The sequence below is a fragment of the Carcharhinus amblyrhynchos genome, chromosome 18 (assembly GCF_965287045.1).
Source record: "Carcharhinus amblyrhynchos chromosome 18, sCarAmb.v2.hapA, whole genome shotgun sequence".
Lineage (NCBI taxonomy): Eukaryota > Metazoa > Chordata > Chondrichthyes > Carcharhiniformes > Carcharhinidae > Carcharhinus > Carcharhinus amblyrhynchos.
This window is the reverse complement of record NC_137341.1, coordinates 10,781,972-10,798,626: the sequence shown is the minus strand read 5'-3', so window position 1 is coordinate 10,798,626 and position 16,655 is coordinate 10,781,972. Positions and strand designations below refer to the sequence as shown.

General features: G+C 43.6%; 2 protein-coding genes across 2 annotated transcripts in view; one reads left to right on the top strand and one right to left on the bottom strand.

Moving 5' to 3' along the window:
- The window catches only part of LOC145354647 (equilibrative nucleoside transporter 4-like), a 241,243-nt gene extending 239,483 nt beyond the window's left edge, over nucleotides 1-1,760 (bottom strand). The window contains exon 1 of the mRNA XM_080206079.1: nucleotides 1,672-1,760. The gene's annotated coding sequence lies outside the window, so the exon portion shown is untranslated. The remainder of the gene's footprint in view (nucleotides 1-1,671) is intronic.
- A 68-nt stretch (nucleotides 1,761-1,828) lies between these two features.
- Nucleotides 1,829-16,366, top strand: atp5mf (ATP synthase membrane subunit f). The gene is made up of 4 exons (XM_080206363.1): nucleotides 1,829-1,906; nucleotides 12,639-12,746; nucleotides 13,933-14,049; nucleotides 16,035-16,366. Exons 1-4 carry the CDS (start codon nucleotides 1,855-1,857, stop codon nucleotides 16,061-16,063), a joined length of 306 nt encoding a protein of 101 aa, XP_080062489.1. The 5' UTR covers nucleotides 1,829-1,854; the 3' UTR covers nucleotides 16,064-16,366.
- The last annotated feature ends 289 nt before the right edge of the window (nucleotides 16,367-16,655 follow it).

Here is a 16,655-nt window from a genome sequence, read left to right as displayed (position 1 = left end):
TTTTGATCAACATCATCTCCTTCCAGCTCACAAATATTTGGAAATCAGCTGGAGAAGCCACACCATCCCCTCTGACCTGAGTGTGTAATTACAGCCTAAACTTAAATGGGCTAAATAAGTAAGGGCATATGAATTTAAATGGGAATATTAAGTAAGAACATCAGAAATAGTAACAGCCAGACAAAACTTTTCCATCATTCAACACCATCATGGCTAATTTTCAGTTTCAACTCCATCACCACCTTCTCAAAAGCAGTTAGGGATGAACAATAAATGCTGGCCAGCCAGCAGCGCCCATGTCCCATGAATGAATAAAAGGAAACCTTCTCAATCACTCCCCACAAGGTTTCTATAATCCCAGATGACCATAGGCTGTTTCCTCCCCTTTGAGGGGAAAAGCTGACTGGGGGTGATTTAACCCAAGAATTGCCACAACTCAGGTGAGGTTGAGAAGGCAGGCCTTCATGAATTACCTCAGCCATTATGGGAATTGAACCCACACTGTTGGCATCACTCTGCATCACAAACCAGGCGTCCAGCCAACTGAGTTAAACCCTTGCTCCCCGTATTCCTTCTCTCCCTGAAAGACCAAAAATTCATCTATCTCAGCTTTAAATACAATAAACAATAGAGCATCCACAACCCTCTGGAGTAAAGAGTTCCAAAGATTCACAACCCTTTGAGTGACAGGCTTTCTCATCTCAGTATAAAATCATCAGACGCCTCTTATCCTGAGATTGTGGCACTGATTTCTAGATTCCCCAGCCAGGAGAATCAACCTGAGTGCCTACACCGCTTCCAAATCTAGTATGTTTTGGTCATATAGCACAAATAGAGACCCTTTGGCCCATTATGTTTTCGCAGGCCATCAAGTAGCTATCTATTCTAATCTCATTTTGCCCATCGAAATGCTTCTTATCAGCCCAGTTTGTTTAATCCTCTCAGGGAACCAATTAACTTCCGCTGTAAGAGCAGAATGTATGGCATTGTGTGTGCAACCTGTTTCCCTAACTTCAAATGATCTAAAGACCATGCTTTGTCCTTGATTTGTCTGTAAACAATACCAAGAGAGATTGACCTGTGGAAATATAAAATTCAGTAATGGTATTCGTAATAAAGGGAAGAGCCTGAAAGGACCAAGGCTCAAAAACCAGGTCTGACCAATAGAATAAAATTAACTTTTATTTGACCTGGATTGGCAACTCTGACTTTTGGGGTCCTGGACATTTCATTAGATAACTTCCCGTCTCTGATCGCATTGCCCACCTGAACAGTCTTTTCCACCGCCTCCATTACTTCTTTCATTTGCAACAACAAAATTGTTCAAAGAAAATGCAAAAAAAAACCTTTTTTAACTGGCCCTATGATTTATCATGGGCTGTTGACAAGAGAATCCAGGAGGAAACTGATCTTTAATTCCTATGCAGAGTCCTGGACAATCCTGAAGGGTTGAGATCCCGAGTGTGACTTCTGCAGGGTGTAAGTGGTGAGTTTGTGTCAGTACAAACCACCTGTGTGTGAGAGTGAAGGCCACAACACACTAGAGGCCTAAATTGTCAACCTTTCTGAATAGTTGCTGAAAATGGAAGTCATAGGCTTTTGATGAACATTTTAAAAGAATTGTAGCGTTAAACATACTTCATTTGAAAATAAAATTAAATTAATTCCTACTTTCGAGGTATTTGCTTGAGTTTTATTTCAGCCAATTGACTTCCACCTCATGAGGCTCTGCTCTCCCATGACCACTGATCTCAATCCCATGAGGCTCTGCTCCCCGTGGCCAGTTGACCTCAATCCCATGAGGCTCGGTTCCCCTGTGGCCAGTTGACCTCAATCCCATGATGCCCATAGCTCATGACCTCAGTCCCATGCTTCTTCGCGGGGACCACCATGGATAAAGGGAAAGGTGAGAGTATATCAGGAAAGGAATTGATGAGCTGCTGGTTAGTTTGGGGATCAGTCAGTGAAAGCAGGGAGTTTGTGGTAGTGGTAAATGGGGCGGGGATATCATCACAGTCCGTGTCAATAAGGCGGTGCTTTCGGCCCAGCCGTTGGTCGCCATGGTAACCAGCCTTGTCCATGGTTCCTGGAGATGAATCACCCCAGAGCAGAAACAGCAGCAATTCTCAGTGCTCTTACTCACTCTGGGGCGTCTTTCAAAATGTTTCCTTTCATTTGAGAGGAATGGATCTTTTTTCCCAACAATATATATAAATATGTCAAAGCACAGTGCAATTCAGATGTGGCTGTTCACTATTTGCCACGCTACAATAAATGATAACTTGGAGTGCCCCATGACACTCGCATCGCAGACCACATTTACATTCCACAGCATAAGAAATTGGCAACAAAGCCCCTTGAAGTCTGATCCACCATTTAAATAAGATCATGGCTGATCCTCCACCTCAACTTCCACTTTCCTACCCAATCTCCATCCATATTCCTGACCCCCTTAAAGCCCAAAAATTGAACCGTCTCAGCTGTGAATGCATTCAACAACTAAGCATCCAGAACACGTCTGGGGGAGAATTGAAAAGATTCTCGACTCTCACCAGTGAAGAAATTTCTCCTCATCTCAGTCTGAAATGGCTATCACTTTATCCTGGACTATGTCCGCTACTTCTCAACTCTCCAACCAGGAGGAACAATCTCTCAACATTCTTCCAAACACCAGAGAAAATAAGCACATTCTAGTCAACCTTGCCTTCCTCTCAAGTCAAAAATAGATCTACTGAGCTTTTATTCCACTGCCTCAAAAGAAAGCGTACTCTTCCTTAAGTATGAGACCAAAATTGTACAGAAACTCCAGGTGTGGTTTCAACAAGACCTCCAACCCACTTGCAATTAAGCCAAACATGCCATCTGCCACGCTAGTTGCTAACTCTTACATTGAACATCTCCTGATATATACGGCCCAAGGAGTTTTACGCTAGTTCCAGACCTTCAGTGTACTATACTGTGAGGGCCTTGAAATGTGGCCAATTTCCATGGAGCCTTTGTGGCAGTTGCCACATTCTTCAATACATCCCTGAGCTCATAGTCCTGGACCTTAGAATATGTAGGTCTACAGTACTCAGTTGTGGTTAGCTCCTTGCATTAGAAGACCAAGAGGTTTTGGATATTCCAAAATGTATTGTTCACCAAGTTAAGAACATAAGAAATAGGAGCAGGAGTAGGCCATCTAGTCCTTCGAGCCTGCCCCGCCATTCAATAAGATCATGGCTGATCTGTCGTGGCTCAGTTCCACATTCCCGCCCTCTCCCCATAACCCTTAATCCCCTCTCTTATCAAAAACCCATCAACCCGCATCTTAAAAATATCTAGCGAGGTAGCCTCCACCACTTCAACGGGCAGAGAATTCCAGAGATTCACCACCCTTTGAGTGAAGAAGTTCCTCCTCAACTCCGTTCTAAACCGCCCCCCCCTTTATCTTGAGGCTGTGCCCCCTAGTCCTACTATCCTTTCTGAGCGGGAAGAGTCTCTCCACCTCTATCCTATCCATCCCATTCATCATCTTATACGTCTCAATGAGATCTCCCCTCATTCTTCTAAACTCTAACGAGTACAAGCCTAGTTTATTCAGCCTCTCCTCATAGCTCAACCCCCTCAACTCCGGTAGCACCAGTTGATATTTATCTCAGTGTACATCCTTGAGAACAGGACATCAAGGACAGAATCCTGCTTAGGATGAATCGTGACAAAAAACTACTGCACCTCTTTCCAAGCATCCTTTGCAAATGAACTCTACCATATTTCAGCCACCGAAAGAACACAGTATGATGGCACTGCAACTCTGGGTGTGCACGAAGGATTTGATGCAGAGTGTCCTCACCACTATTCAAATGCTTGGTTGAAAGTTCTTGTGATGAAGCATTCTACCAAATGACTCTAACAGTATGCTCAGTAAACCGTCTGATAGGATCCAGCATTTCCTTTCTCCTTAGGGTTTTCAAGTTGTCGAATATAGGGACCACTGCCTCATTGAAATGAGGTGTTTTTATGCACAAACCAATGACAGGTCGTATGGTGCAGTCCAACTGAATGGAGAATTTTGTGGGGAACTGGCCAGATCCATCTTTTGGAACACCAGGGGCAGATAGAACCTGGCATGTAGTGACACTGTGTTGGTTAACTGAGCATCTCTGCAGAGCTTGATGCAGCCACACACAATGTGCCATTCAGGATGAAGCCATTGTGAGGGTGTTTTCCTCCTTTTATCTGAAGGTTTAAATATTTGTGCAGATATAGTCCATTTTCAAACTCCAGATAAAATGAAAGATGGTGTATTTGATTGTCACATGCTGGACTGAGGTATGGGCCAGACCTGTGTCATGTACGACAACACTGAAAACACTTTGCATCTGATGACCAGATTCTCACAAACAGTTGAGAAGGAGCATTGCTCAACAAGGAGTTTCAGGATTCTCCAACCTTTGTAATCCCTTTTTGACTCCCTCAGATGTTTGCTGATTTTTTTGGGGGTCTCAAGCAGGTAACACTAAATCTGCAGATTGTCGAAGACCTCGCACAGCTTGGCACGTTCTGCTGTTTCCGTTAGGAGCCTGGAAGTAGCATCCATTTTGTTGGTATATCTGCTGGCTCATCCAGCCTCACTGATGATGCAGTTGAACCACTGCAATGAGACTATCACCCATTGCCTTCTTTAGTTCAGTGAAGGTAAAGCACTTCCATCAGCAGAACAGCAATCATTGTCCCTTAGCCAGATCAGTGGCCTGTGGAGACACTCGTGACCACCTAAAAGAGCAGTCAGTTGGCCTTAACCTTGGCAAATTGCCCTGAGGACAAAGCAGATCATGTAGTGGTTTTTACAGAAGACACCTTTAAATAAACATATATATGGTTCAAAGTCCTGTCAAAATCATCATTTATTCAGCCCCCAGCCCTTTGTTCTGTTCTTGCATACTGGACCTGCAAATTCTCCTCTGAGCTGCACACCATTTTGACTTATGGGTGTACCTAAACCAGTTGGACTGCAATTGTTTCAAAAGGGGGCTCACCACTAGCTTTTCACTGGCTTTGCTACATCTCACTATGTGAACGCCAGACTAACAATAGGGTGAATGACCACTCCAGCTCTTTCACAGTGATATACTTCCACCAGGGTGATAGCAGCAGTGTTGTGTAAGGCAATAAGATTGAGTGTCCACTGTCAGTGCTGTCTTTTTCCTCTGGCCTCCATAAGAGTGTTAGTCATTACAGTGCAAGAGAAGGCCATTCTTTCCAGCGAGTCCCTACTAGCTCTCCATACAGAAATCTAGTCAGTGTCTCTTCCCCAGTTTCTCCTGTAACCCTGCAAGGTTGATTCCATCAAGTGTCCATCCAATTTCCTTTAGAATTCATTGATTATTTCTGCTTCCTTCATTGGTGGCAAGTTCCATGTCATTATCATTCAATACCTAAAAGATTTCTCTCTCACATCTTTCCTGGATCTCTTCCGCAAATCTATGTGCCACAGTCCTTGTACCATCAGCTAATGGAAACAACTTTGTCTGCCCCATCTAAACCTATCATAATCTTGTACCACCCATATTAGGCATAGTTCATGTGGAATCCCTGTTCAGTGCAATTCTGTGCACCATTGTCATTCCTCCATTCATCTGGTTTCTGATGTTGTTCACCCACCCAGTCCTTCTCCAACCTGGCTTGTTCTTTCCTGATGTTTCATCTTCTATTGTTGCAAACAGCACACTCATCCTACCTTTTCCAGTGGTTGGACTTTCTCCATTTCCACTTCTTCACTTCAGGTCAAAGCTCCTGAGATGCTCAGACTCTCATAGAATCCCTGCAATGCAGAAGGAGGCCATTCGACCCATCAAGTCTGCACTAATAACAATTCCACCCAGGCACTATCCCCATAACCCCACGCATTTACCCTGCTAATTCTCCTGACACTAAAGGACAATTTAGCATGGCCAATCAACCTAATCCACAAATCTTTGGAGCACCTGGAGGAAACCCACATAGACACGGGGAGAATGTGCAATCTCCGCACAAACTGTCACCTCAGGTTAGAAGTAAACATGGGTCCCTGTTGCTGTGAGGCAGCAGTGCTAACCACTGTGCCACCATGCCTCCCTGTGCCACTGTGCTGCCCCACTCTCAATATTCCAATAGATAAATCCATCGGGGTCTTCACTCTGTCCAGCTGATTCAAAGGACCTTTTGCTGGATCCGCTTTTTAAAAGCTGTAAGCCTCTTCTCGTCAATTTTATTGAGAGTCAAGCTCTCAGACTCAATCAACACAATGATCCATACCAAGAATTTTGCACACTTCTATCAAACCTCCCCTCAATCTCCTTTGCTCCAAAGATAGTAGTCACAGCTTCTTCGCATGTGATTTTACTGCTCCTGGCTTCCCAAAGCAGATGTATGCTGGAATATCACTGTTCCTGGTGTTCCAGAAATTCTGACAATCACAGAATGGTTCCCAAACACAAGGAGAGAGACCATTCAGTTTGACAGTGTCACTCTGACTCAGTACTCACTGTGTTTACATGTTTGATTCTTCTGCTGTGATTTGTGTTAGACCAAAGCCACCCAACTAATGAGGAAAACCAAGCCTCCCCACTCTAAATATAACAACGCTGGATCTTAGACAAAAAGCCAAGAGGCAATCCCCTGCGGGGGAAATACCCAGGAGCTTCCTAAGCTCTGTGACCAACCCTGGACAGTACAGCTGCAATCAGGAACTCAGCACAGTTTAAATGTGCTGGACCATCAATCCATCTTCAATGACTCTCGTAGATGGCAAATCATGCTGTCAGAGAGGATGGTGGCACAGTGGTCAGCACTGCTGCCCCACAGCGCCAGGGACCCAGGTTCAATTCCCAGCTTTGGTCACTCTGTGGAGTCTGCATGTTCTCCCGTGTCTGTGTGTGTTCCTCCCACAGTCTGAAAGACTTGCTAGTTAGGTGCATTGACCTGAACAGGCGCTGAAGTGTGGTGACTGGGGGAGTTTCACAGTAACTTCACTGCAGTGTTAATGTAAGCTTTACTTATGACCAATTAATTAATTTTAACTTTGAGGACGTAATGTACAGACAGAATTTATTCAACATATTGCCACAATGGATGATGATAAAATGCAAGTTATTTATGTCATAATATATCTGTGAATTTGATGCCTTGTAAGTTCTCTTTACACCAGGAAGCAGCCAATCATGACGCTCTCTACAGCAATTGACTCTGGCAGTCATGTGGTTGTCAAGGTTGAGTGCCCTCCATTGCCTCCCAAGCTGTTCTCAAAGTGAATGGAGCATCCCCCAGGTGCAGGCTGCCTGCCGCTTCCTGTAAATTAACTTGAAAATCACCCTGACAATCACTCCGACAATTTCTGTGTGTTAAAATCTTGCCTAAACAATGTAAATCTGCCAGTTTATTGTGGATGCTGTCCAGTCTGGTTTAAAACAAATACTTGAATGCATTGCAGAGCTTAACTGAAACATTTCCATCATTTTCTGGAACTTTACAACAGGCAGGACATTATTCACTGACTTTTGATTTCCTTGATCATCCCGCTGTTCGTTGTTTATCTCTCTCGGTAACATCATCAGCAACTCATAGACAAGTAAGTGAAAAAATAGAATGAAACTCTTCAATACAATGGGAGCGGTATAGCCAAGCATATGATAAATGGATTTGACATCCAATGCAGTACTGAGTGGAGCAGAGCCAAAAACGGATGACTTGGTCATTCATCTCATTGCTATTGTGGAATTGTGCTGCACACAAAATGAAAGCTATATTTCCCTACATAACAAGAATCATTGCCTTCAATTGTGTATGATACATTTGAGACATTTCTGAGAAACACTTAATAAATGTAAGTCTTCCATTTTAACAACGTGACAATGGCTAATGTTGAGGTTGTAATAAATTCGCAATCCCAGATCATCACTAGTGTTTTTATACATAACGTATCCTCAATTATTGATTAGTCTAATGACACTAGTTAATCACTGTCCGTGTGCATGTACAAAAGGCAAAGGACACCAGAGAGAGTGTGAACCTGGGAAATGTGTGTATACATATATATGTGTGATGTTATATTCTACCACCGACGGGAGGCAAACCTATTCTCTCTGCTTTATTTCAATGTCCAATATTTTATGTTAGCAGTGTTGCTGTCAATTCACAAAGGAAAATTCCAATAACTATATAACATTGTTTATTGCCGCACAAATAGTTTACAACTTTCAGCAACATGGTGCAATGATTGTACATGGCATGTAGGCTCCCAGTGCACTTGCTTTTATTTCCATTTCTTTTATGTCAATCCTATCCTATGAATCTTTCTTTGTCTTGGCATTAGCTGCCACCTTTGTGCCTCCACTGGATCTGAATGGCACACAGTAGCTTAAAAGGATTTCCAAAGTTCTTTAGGGAAATTCACCCGAAGGATGCGTTTTTTTTGAAGAACCCCAAATGTTTTGAATTTTTAAAAGCCCTCCAAAACAAACCTTCCTTACTCTCTGCCTGATGTGCATCAACAGCTGCATAGTGCTCGCCAGATAGTGACCCAGAAGCCTGTCTGCTAATATCTCCTGCGGAAGTGTGTGTCTCTACGCTGAGTGGATGGTGCACTGAGGTAATGGTGTGGCATCAAGGAGCTTTAGCTGAAATCAGTGGGTATCAGGGGCAAACTCTCCGCTGGTTTGAGTCATACCTGGCACATAGAAAGATGGTTGTGGTTGTGGAAGATCGGTCATCTCAGCTCCAGAACATCTCTGCAGGAGTCCCTCAGGGTAGTGTCCTAGGCCCAGCAATCTTCAGCTGCTTCATCAATGACCTTCTCTCTGTCATAAGGTCAGAAGTGGGTATGCTCGTCGATGATTGCACAATGTTCAGCACCATTCGCGACTCCTCAAATACTGAAGCAGTCCATGTTCAAATGCAACAAGATCCAGACAATATCCAAGCTTGGGCTGACAAGTGGTAAGTAACATTCATGCCACACAAATGCCAGGCAATGATCATCGCCAACAAGAGACACTCTAACCACCACCCATTGACATTCAATGTTGTTACCATCACTGAATCCCCCACTGTCAACATCCTTAGGGTTACCATTGAACAGAAACTCAACTGGACTCACCGCATAAACACACTGGTACAAGAGCGGGTCAAAGGCGAGGAATACTGCGGCAAGTAACTCACCTCCTGATTCTCCAAAGCCTATCCACCATCTACAAGGTACAAGTCAGGAGTGGGACGGAATACTCCCCACTTGGCTGGATGGCTGCAGTTCCAACAAAACACAAGAAGCTTGACACCATCCAGGACAAAACAGCCCGCTTGATTGGCACCACATCTACAAACATTCAATCCCTCCACGCACTGATGCTCAGTAGCAGCAATGTACACTATCTACAAGATGCACTGCAGCAATTCACCAAAGATCCTTACACAGCACCTTCCAAACCCATGACCACTTCCGTCTAGTAGGACAAGGGCAGTAGAAACACCACCACCTGCAATTTCCCCTCCAAGCCACTCACCATCCTGACTTGGAAATATATTGCCATTCCTTCACAGTTGCTGAGTCAAAATCCTGGATTTCCGACCCTAACAGCATTGAGGGTCAACCCACAGAACATGGACTGTAGCGATTCAAGAAGGCAACTCACATCACCTTCTCAAGGACAACTAGGGATGGACACTAAATGCTGGCCAGCCAGTGATGCCCATGTCCCATGAATGAATAACAAAAGATAAAAGCTATGATATTCTTCAGCGTCCTCCTCAGAGCTCTGCTCCAAGGTGTTCTCTTGGATTGCAGAGACCAGTGACTCCAGATGGCCCAGCCTCATCTAAAGTTAATGTTTATTTGTGAGTGTCAGAAGTAGGCTTACAATGAAAATCCCCTTGTCTCCACACTCTGGCACATGTTCGGGTACACTGAGGGAGAATTTAGCATGGCCAATGCACCCAACCAGCACATCATTCTGGAGGAACCGAAGCACCCGGAGGAAACCCATGCAGACGTAGGGAGAACGTGGACACTGCACAGACAGTGACCCAAGTCGGGAATCTATCCAGGTTCCTTGGTGCTGTGAGGCAGCAGTGCTAACCAATCTGATGGAGATTCTGCAAGTCAAGGGGCATGGGTTAAGTGAATGGGAAAGACAAGGGTCTGAGACTGGTCATCTGGGGTAAGTTGCAGTGGATCCTCACTTCTCTGGTGCAGGCCAACCTCGTTATCAGTCGCTGCTCGCTCCTGGTCTTCCCTGCAATCTCCAACACTCTTTCCTCAATGGGTGGGTGAGGACTCACAACTTGGGCATCCCCTGCCCATCTTTTCCCTCTCTGCTTTATTGTGGACTACCTTTCCTGCGGGGACACAGAGGACATTATGAGTCGATGCCTGGCGGGTCAGAGGGTTTAAAGCTGGTGGCATAAGTGGGCAGCATGCCTTGGCAGAATGGGGTTGTGATGGGGCGTGCCAGGGGCTCTGAAGAAGATATTGGGAAGTCGGATATTGGGAAGGTGCAAGATGGCATTTAGGGATTAAGGATGACATTCCAGGGGTAACTAGCAGGACTGAGGCCAGGAGCAGATGTATGGGTACTCACCCTTGACACTCATATGATGGCATTCCATTTCTTTCAGCTTTGGACACCAGGCTTCCTGGTCTTGCCTCTAGCACTGGTGGCAAATGCCATCACTCTCCAGATAGGATTGGCCACTTGTTCTCCTGCCAACTCGGGGGTGAAGTATAGCTCACCTTTCCTCTGCTGCTTGCTGAGGGACCATTTAAATCCAGCTCCCACTTGTTAGCAGTGAACAGCTGAGCTCTGAGTTGGGTGAATCCAATGCCTGGGGTCTCTGGCTCAGCATGATCCAGGTGGAGGATCATTTATTGCACTAAGTATGGGTAGATTGCAATCTGGGTGGCACCGACCAACCCACCTGGAGTTTCACCGTGTTTCCCACCGGAGAGAACACTTAGAAAGATTTTGGAAGAATTGCATCATCTCTAAGTGTTGACACAACAATTACAAACCACTTGAAATTCAGTCAGTTTGGGTGCTGCAAAAGGATATCCATTGCATTGTATCTGTTTGAAATCTCATTGCTTACACTCCATTCCCATTATCATTAAAAAAAGGTGAAATGATTAAAGATCAGTTGGTTCCATGAATATATCAGTACTTGATACATACACATTGTATTAATTTATAACATTGAATTATGAAGGATAAAACTGTTTTTGATCTAGATATAACTTTGTTTTCTATTTATAGTAGGACGATGGTAATTCGCTCATTTGTATTCTAGAATGATGGGATCATTTCTCCTTGAGGACTAGCTTTCCCTCTGCCCAAGTGGCTCTCTCTGTCATCGTCCACTGGTCCATCTTTGTCCCTCTGCTCTTGCTTGGCCAAATCCTACTCCCCATGATTCCAAACAGCTGAGTCAGATGTAACCCTACTACATCTTGCTGCCTCTTCCATTGACCCAGAGATAACTTCTAATTGGCTTGTTTTATTCTGAGACCTGGATCATCCAAAACCTTTCCCAGCTGAGTGTCGGTGAAATCAATTTATTAGTGATGCTGATTGAGGTTTAAAAACCAGCCATGACACCAGGAATAACTCTCCTGCGCTTTTGTGAAACAGGGCCATGGGATCTTTTATGACTGAGGATGGCAGAGAAGGCCCTCAGTTTAACATCCCATCTGAAAGATGGTATAAATCCATATATCGAACCACAGATATTTTGTTGTACACTGCTCCACTGTGACAGACACATTATTCATCCAATGCCATTAGATTACACAATAACCCAACAAGTGGTGGTTGTGTTATGGTCAGGGACAAGCACACAATGCGGTGGCCATTCCTCCTTTGCATTCCATGCTATGGCTGACTCAGGAATTCTTACATTTTAGTTTAAAAGATGATCATTATTTCCTTCACTTTCATGTGTAAACTTTATTTATTTGTAATAAACATGAGCAATCTAGTACTATTTTACCAATGAATCAGTATTCAGTTTGTATAAACTCAGACTTTAGACATTATTGAATTAATTCTTTTGATGCGGTAATACACCGAGAGCAATTAAAGCCTTTTTTTACTGTTTCAGCACTCCCCTGCAGATACTAATTCATGTTGGGTATAGTCCCATAGGTGCGGGAAGAGAATTGGAATTGGAGTAGTCTCATAGGCAAACCTCACATTCTGGCATTGCATATAACATGGCATTTTTCCCTATGTGAACCTAACAGTGGGGTGTTGTCAATGGAGGTTAATTAACCAATCTTACTCCTAATCTCAACCACAATGCATACATTCTCCATCAGTTAACATTGGATATTTAGCTAAAGTTTGGCTAATACAGGAGAGTAAGAGGGACCAAGGAATCAAACCTGCAAACTCCCTGGTTTGTAAGTCCCAGTACCTGTACCAGATAGCATTCTTCTCACCAGCCTGTCAGAGCAGATTTTTCTTAGCTTTCAGACAGAATTAAATTTGCGATCGGTGAAACATGATTAGTATTCAGAGATGATCCTTTGTTGGATCAGAGGTGAAGTATTTTAGTGTACCCTTGTTCCTTTTCCACCTTGTAGTTTGGTGACATGCATATCTATTGAGCAACTTGTGATTGTTTTGTAGTGCCATTTGTCGATAGGAATCTGCTGGATTTGAAAGTAAAAGAGGTTCCTAGCTGGACTATACAACGTCTCCTATCTCCAGCTTCTATCATTCGTGCCGCATGCAGATGTAAGTGTGATTGAGGTAATGTAATTCTACACATTAGCATTCAGCAGGGGAGATTTTCCGACCTTGCCATGCCTGGTGCAGATTACACCGATCCCAGAAAATAGTGTGTGACCTAAAAATTGGTTCTGTGCCTCACACCAAATGGTTTGCAGTAGTCCTGGTCCCGTTCCAAAATCAGACTGTGCCCAGAAAGTGTGGGACGATTGTGATCCGGATCGCTCCAGTATTCTTGCCTTTATGACACTTAGGTTTTTTTGAGAAAATTCCACCCTGTGTCACTGTGGACATTTACTAGTCAGGTATAGCATGGATTGGATAGATTAGTACTTGAGTAAAGCTTCACTTCAGTGTGATAGGTGTTGCACCCGATTCTGCTGCATTCTGCAGGCCATGATGCATACAACAAGAAGTAGCAATTAAACATGCTTAGCCTGTTCGACACTGGATTCTCCCAGCTCCCGGGATGTTATGACTTTTGGGCGAAGCATGAGACTGGTGGGAATCACTACTGTTCTCCACTAGTGGAGACTGGGATCAATGGCCACAGCAGCGGGCTAGGAGACCATTGAAGCCCTTGGATGGTTGGGGAAATGTCTGGGCAGTGCCATATGGCCATGCCCATCTGTGTGTACCCACTTGGTACCCTGGCAGTGCCAGTGGGCACTGCCAGGGTTCTAAGGGCAGTATCAAAGGTGTGGGGGAAACAATGGGGGGGGAACCATGCAGGGTGGGGCATGTCAGGGGTTGTGAAGGGGACCCATTGGGAGGGTCACAATGCCTGATGCCAGCAATCCATGTGAGAGAGGGGGTGGGGAAAAATGAAGCAGGGGGGTCCTAACATCCATGGGGGTTGGGAGGGGGTCTCTGAGTGCATTGCAAGATTGGGCCACCCTTCTAAAGTAGTACCTAACCACTTTGCAGCTGGGCTCATGGCGTGTTTGGCCCTCACGCCTCCTAGAACCAGTGTGCAACTCGCCCCTCTCCCAAAAAGTGTAGGCCAATTGCGGTCCAGATCGCTCCAGTATTCTCGCCATTATGACACTTAGGTTGTTTTGAGAAAATTCCACCTTGTGTCACTGTGAACATTTATTAGTCAGGTTAGATGGATTAGATGGATCAGTACTTGAGTAAGTTTCCCTACAGTGTTGCCGGTGTTCCACCCGATTCTCTGTATTCTGTCGTGCAGGCCATGATGCATACTACAAGAAATATATTGATGTGAAGAAGGGCGGCATTGGTGGCATTTCAATGTTTCTGATGGGCTATGTCATCCTCAGCTACGTTTGGAGTTACAGCCACATTAGTAAGTAAACCTGAACAGGCTTCCCCAGGCTTGAATTGTATTTAATTTACTTGTATTTCACTAAATTTGTGTTATAATTCACAATATTATAAAATAAGGGACATGCACATTCATCAAGTGATCTGCAGTCCTTGTTGCCTTGTGGTTAACAAAGACAATTTTCAATTGTGAATTTAAATTAGTCATAGAACTTTAGGGATTTTTAAAATAATGTGCTACTTTTTTTTGCACAAAACTCATTCACTGGAACTCTACCTGGGCTCCTTCCACGGAATTGGAGTGGGTGAGGGGAAGATAACAGAAATGCCTGTTGACCTCGGGTGGGAATTTCCAGTCTCTCTCGAGCAAGATCGTAAAAAACCACCCATAAAGTCACTTGGAACAAATTTTGGAAATTGAAGCAAGATGAGTGAAGTCTCTGTTGAGAAATATTGAAGTAAGGCATAACTGGAAACTAAGGACTGAATTTTAAGTTGCCAACGCATTGGAAAGTGAAGGGTCCAGTAACATGTGGGAAATCTATAGGTGTGTGCATCGCGGCTGTCAGTGGTTTTGTAATGATGTGGAGATGCCTGCGTTGGACTGGAGTAAACAAAGTGAAAAGTCTCACAACACCAGGTTAGAGTCCAACAGGTTTATTTGGTAATAAGCGCCACTAGCTTTCGGAATGCTGTTCCTTCATCAGGTGACTGGAGAGTTCTGATCACAAACAGGGCATATAAAGGCATACACTCAGTTTACAGAATACTGATTAGAATGCGAGTCTTTACAGCTAATCTGCTATTCAAGTCTTAAAGGTGCAGACAATGTGAATGGAGATAGTACTAAGCATAGGTTAAAGAGATGTGTATAAAATTGTACCATTTTACTAATCTCAATTTTTTTTTGTTTCATAAGAAATTCAATTATAATTTTAATTCAGTTGAGAATTGATTTTTCTGCTCATAACTTTAGTCAGCCAAAAGAACATTCACAACTGCTACTGGAGAGGAGTAAAAGAATGTGGAAATCGTTTGGTGTGGCAGGATTTAATTTTGCAATTGTATCTTTGATTTAGTTGAATCACATGCAATTTGGTGCGAAGAAGATCTCTCAGTGGATCATTTTGAAACTGATTTCTGTTGCAAAGGTCAGATTATAAATAGCAATCTGCCCCCACCACTCCTGAAATACTCACATCATAGTGCAGCGGAGCAGAAGGGCCAGTCTCATCTGAAAAATTCCAAACACAATCGACACTGCTCCAACACATTAATGGTTTTGCTCCTTTCGGTGTGCCAGAGGGACAGTTAAAATAAATCGACCCATTCTTGCAATAGAAAATTGAGGACAATTTTTTTTGCAGTAATATATTCATATAAAACCTGGAAGACACATTAGAAAACAGTTCAAATTGTTACAACAGTAAAGTGCAATTATATTCACATTCTGTACAGCGATGAAGATGCACTCTGAGGTGCTTCAGTTCAGTAATGAGAACATTATAAACATTTCAATATTTTCATTACAGAGAGGCACAGTGGTTAGCGCTGCTGCCTCACAGCACCAAGGACTCAGGTTCAGTTCCCAGCTCGGGTCATTATCTGTGTGGAGTTTGCATGTTCTTCCTGTGTCTATGTAGGTTTCCTCCGGGTGTTCCACTTTCCTCCCACAGTCCAACGATATATGGGTTAGATGCATTGGCTATGCCAAATCGCCCCTTTGTGTCCTGGGATGTATAGGCTAGAGAGGTTAGCAGTGTAAATATTTGGGTTTGCGGGGATAGGGCTTGGCTGGGATTATTGTCATTGCAGACTTATTGGGCCAAATGCCCTCCTTCTGCACTGTAGGATTTCTTTGATTTCTATGAGAGTACAATTCTTTTCAAACTATACACATCGATCATGTTGCACTCTGTGGTGCTTCAATCCAGTTACACACAGTTGGGATTAAGTTTACTCTGAGGACAGATGTATAACTGTAGATTCTATTCCATCGTATTGCAGAGCATGACCGCTGGAGGAAGTACCATTAAATGGTCTACTGGTACATCACAGCTCGAAGAAACAGTAGATGGTAACAAAATCACCTGGACCAGTTTCTTACAACTATTGTTATTGAATGTTTACATAGTTTTTTAAAAGCACGAGCTGGTGATAAGTAAAACTCATTGTTAATGACCGTTCTGTTCATCCTGGAGTGAAGTGTGAACCAACACACCCCAGTTCTTTGTTTTAAAAGTTAAATGTGATGCTTTGCTGAATTTGGCTTCTATAGCGATTTAATTATTAAAGGAATATAAAACACTCTTGGGAGGATTGTCATCACAATCTTGAATAAAAATCAAATCACAATGTTCTTATGTAAATCTTAATTTGTATTTTCTCTTTTCTGTATTTTTGTCTCCATTTTCTGCTCTCTCCCACCCACTTTCTGTCAAGTTTCAAAATAATGAATCATAGAATCTGCAGTGCAGAAGGAGGCCATTTGGCCCATCAAGCCTGCACTGACAACAATCCCACCCAAGTCCTGTCCTATCCCTGTAACCCCACATATTTCCCTCCTAAACCCCCTGATACTAAGGGGAAATTCATTATGGCCAATCAACCTAACCCATACATCTTTGG

What these genes read in the sequence shown, in the direction of transcription:
- atp5mf (XM_080206363.1), top strand. Translation starts at nt 1,855, where the DNA reads ATGACCTCAGTCCCATGCTTCTTCGCGGGGACCACCATGGATAAAGGG. An exon ending in CACCATGGATAAAGGGAAAG is followed by an intron (nt 1,907 to 12,638) that starts GTGAGAGTATAT and finishes ATTGTTTTGTAG; the next exon opens with TGCCATTTGTCGATAGGAAT. An exon ending in TTGGAGTTACAGCCACATTA is followed by an intron (nt 14,050 to 16,034) that starts GTAAGTAAACCT and finishes ATCGTATTGCAG; the next exon opens with AGCATGACCGCTGGAGGAAG.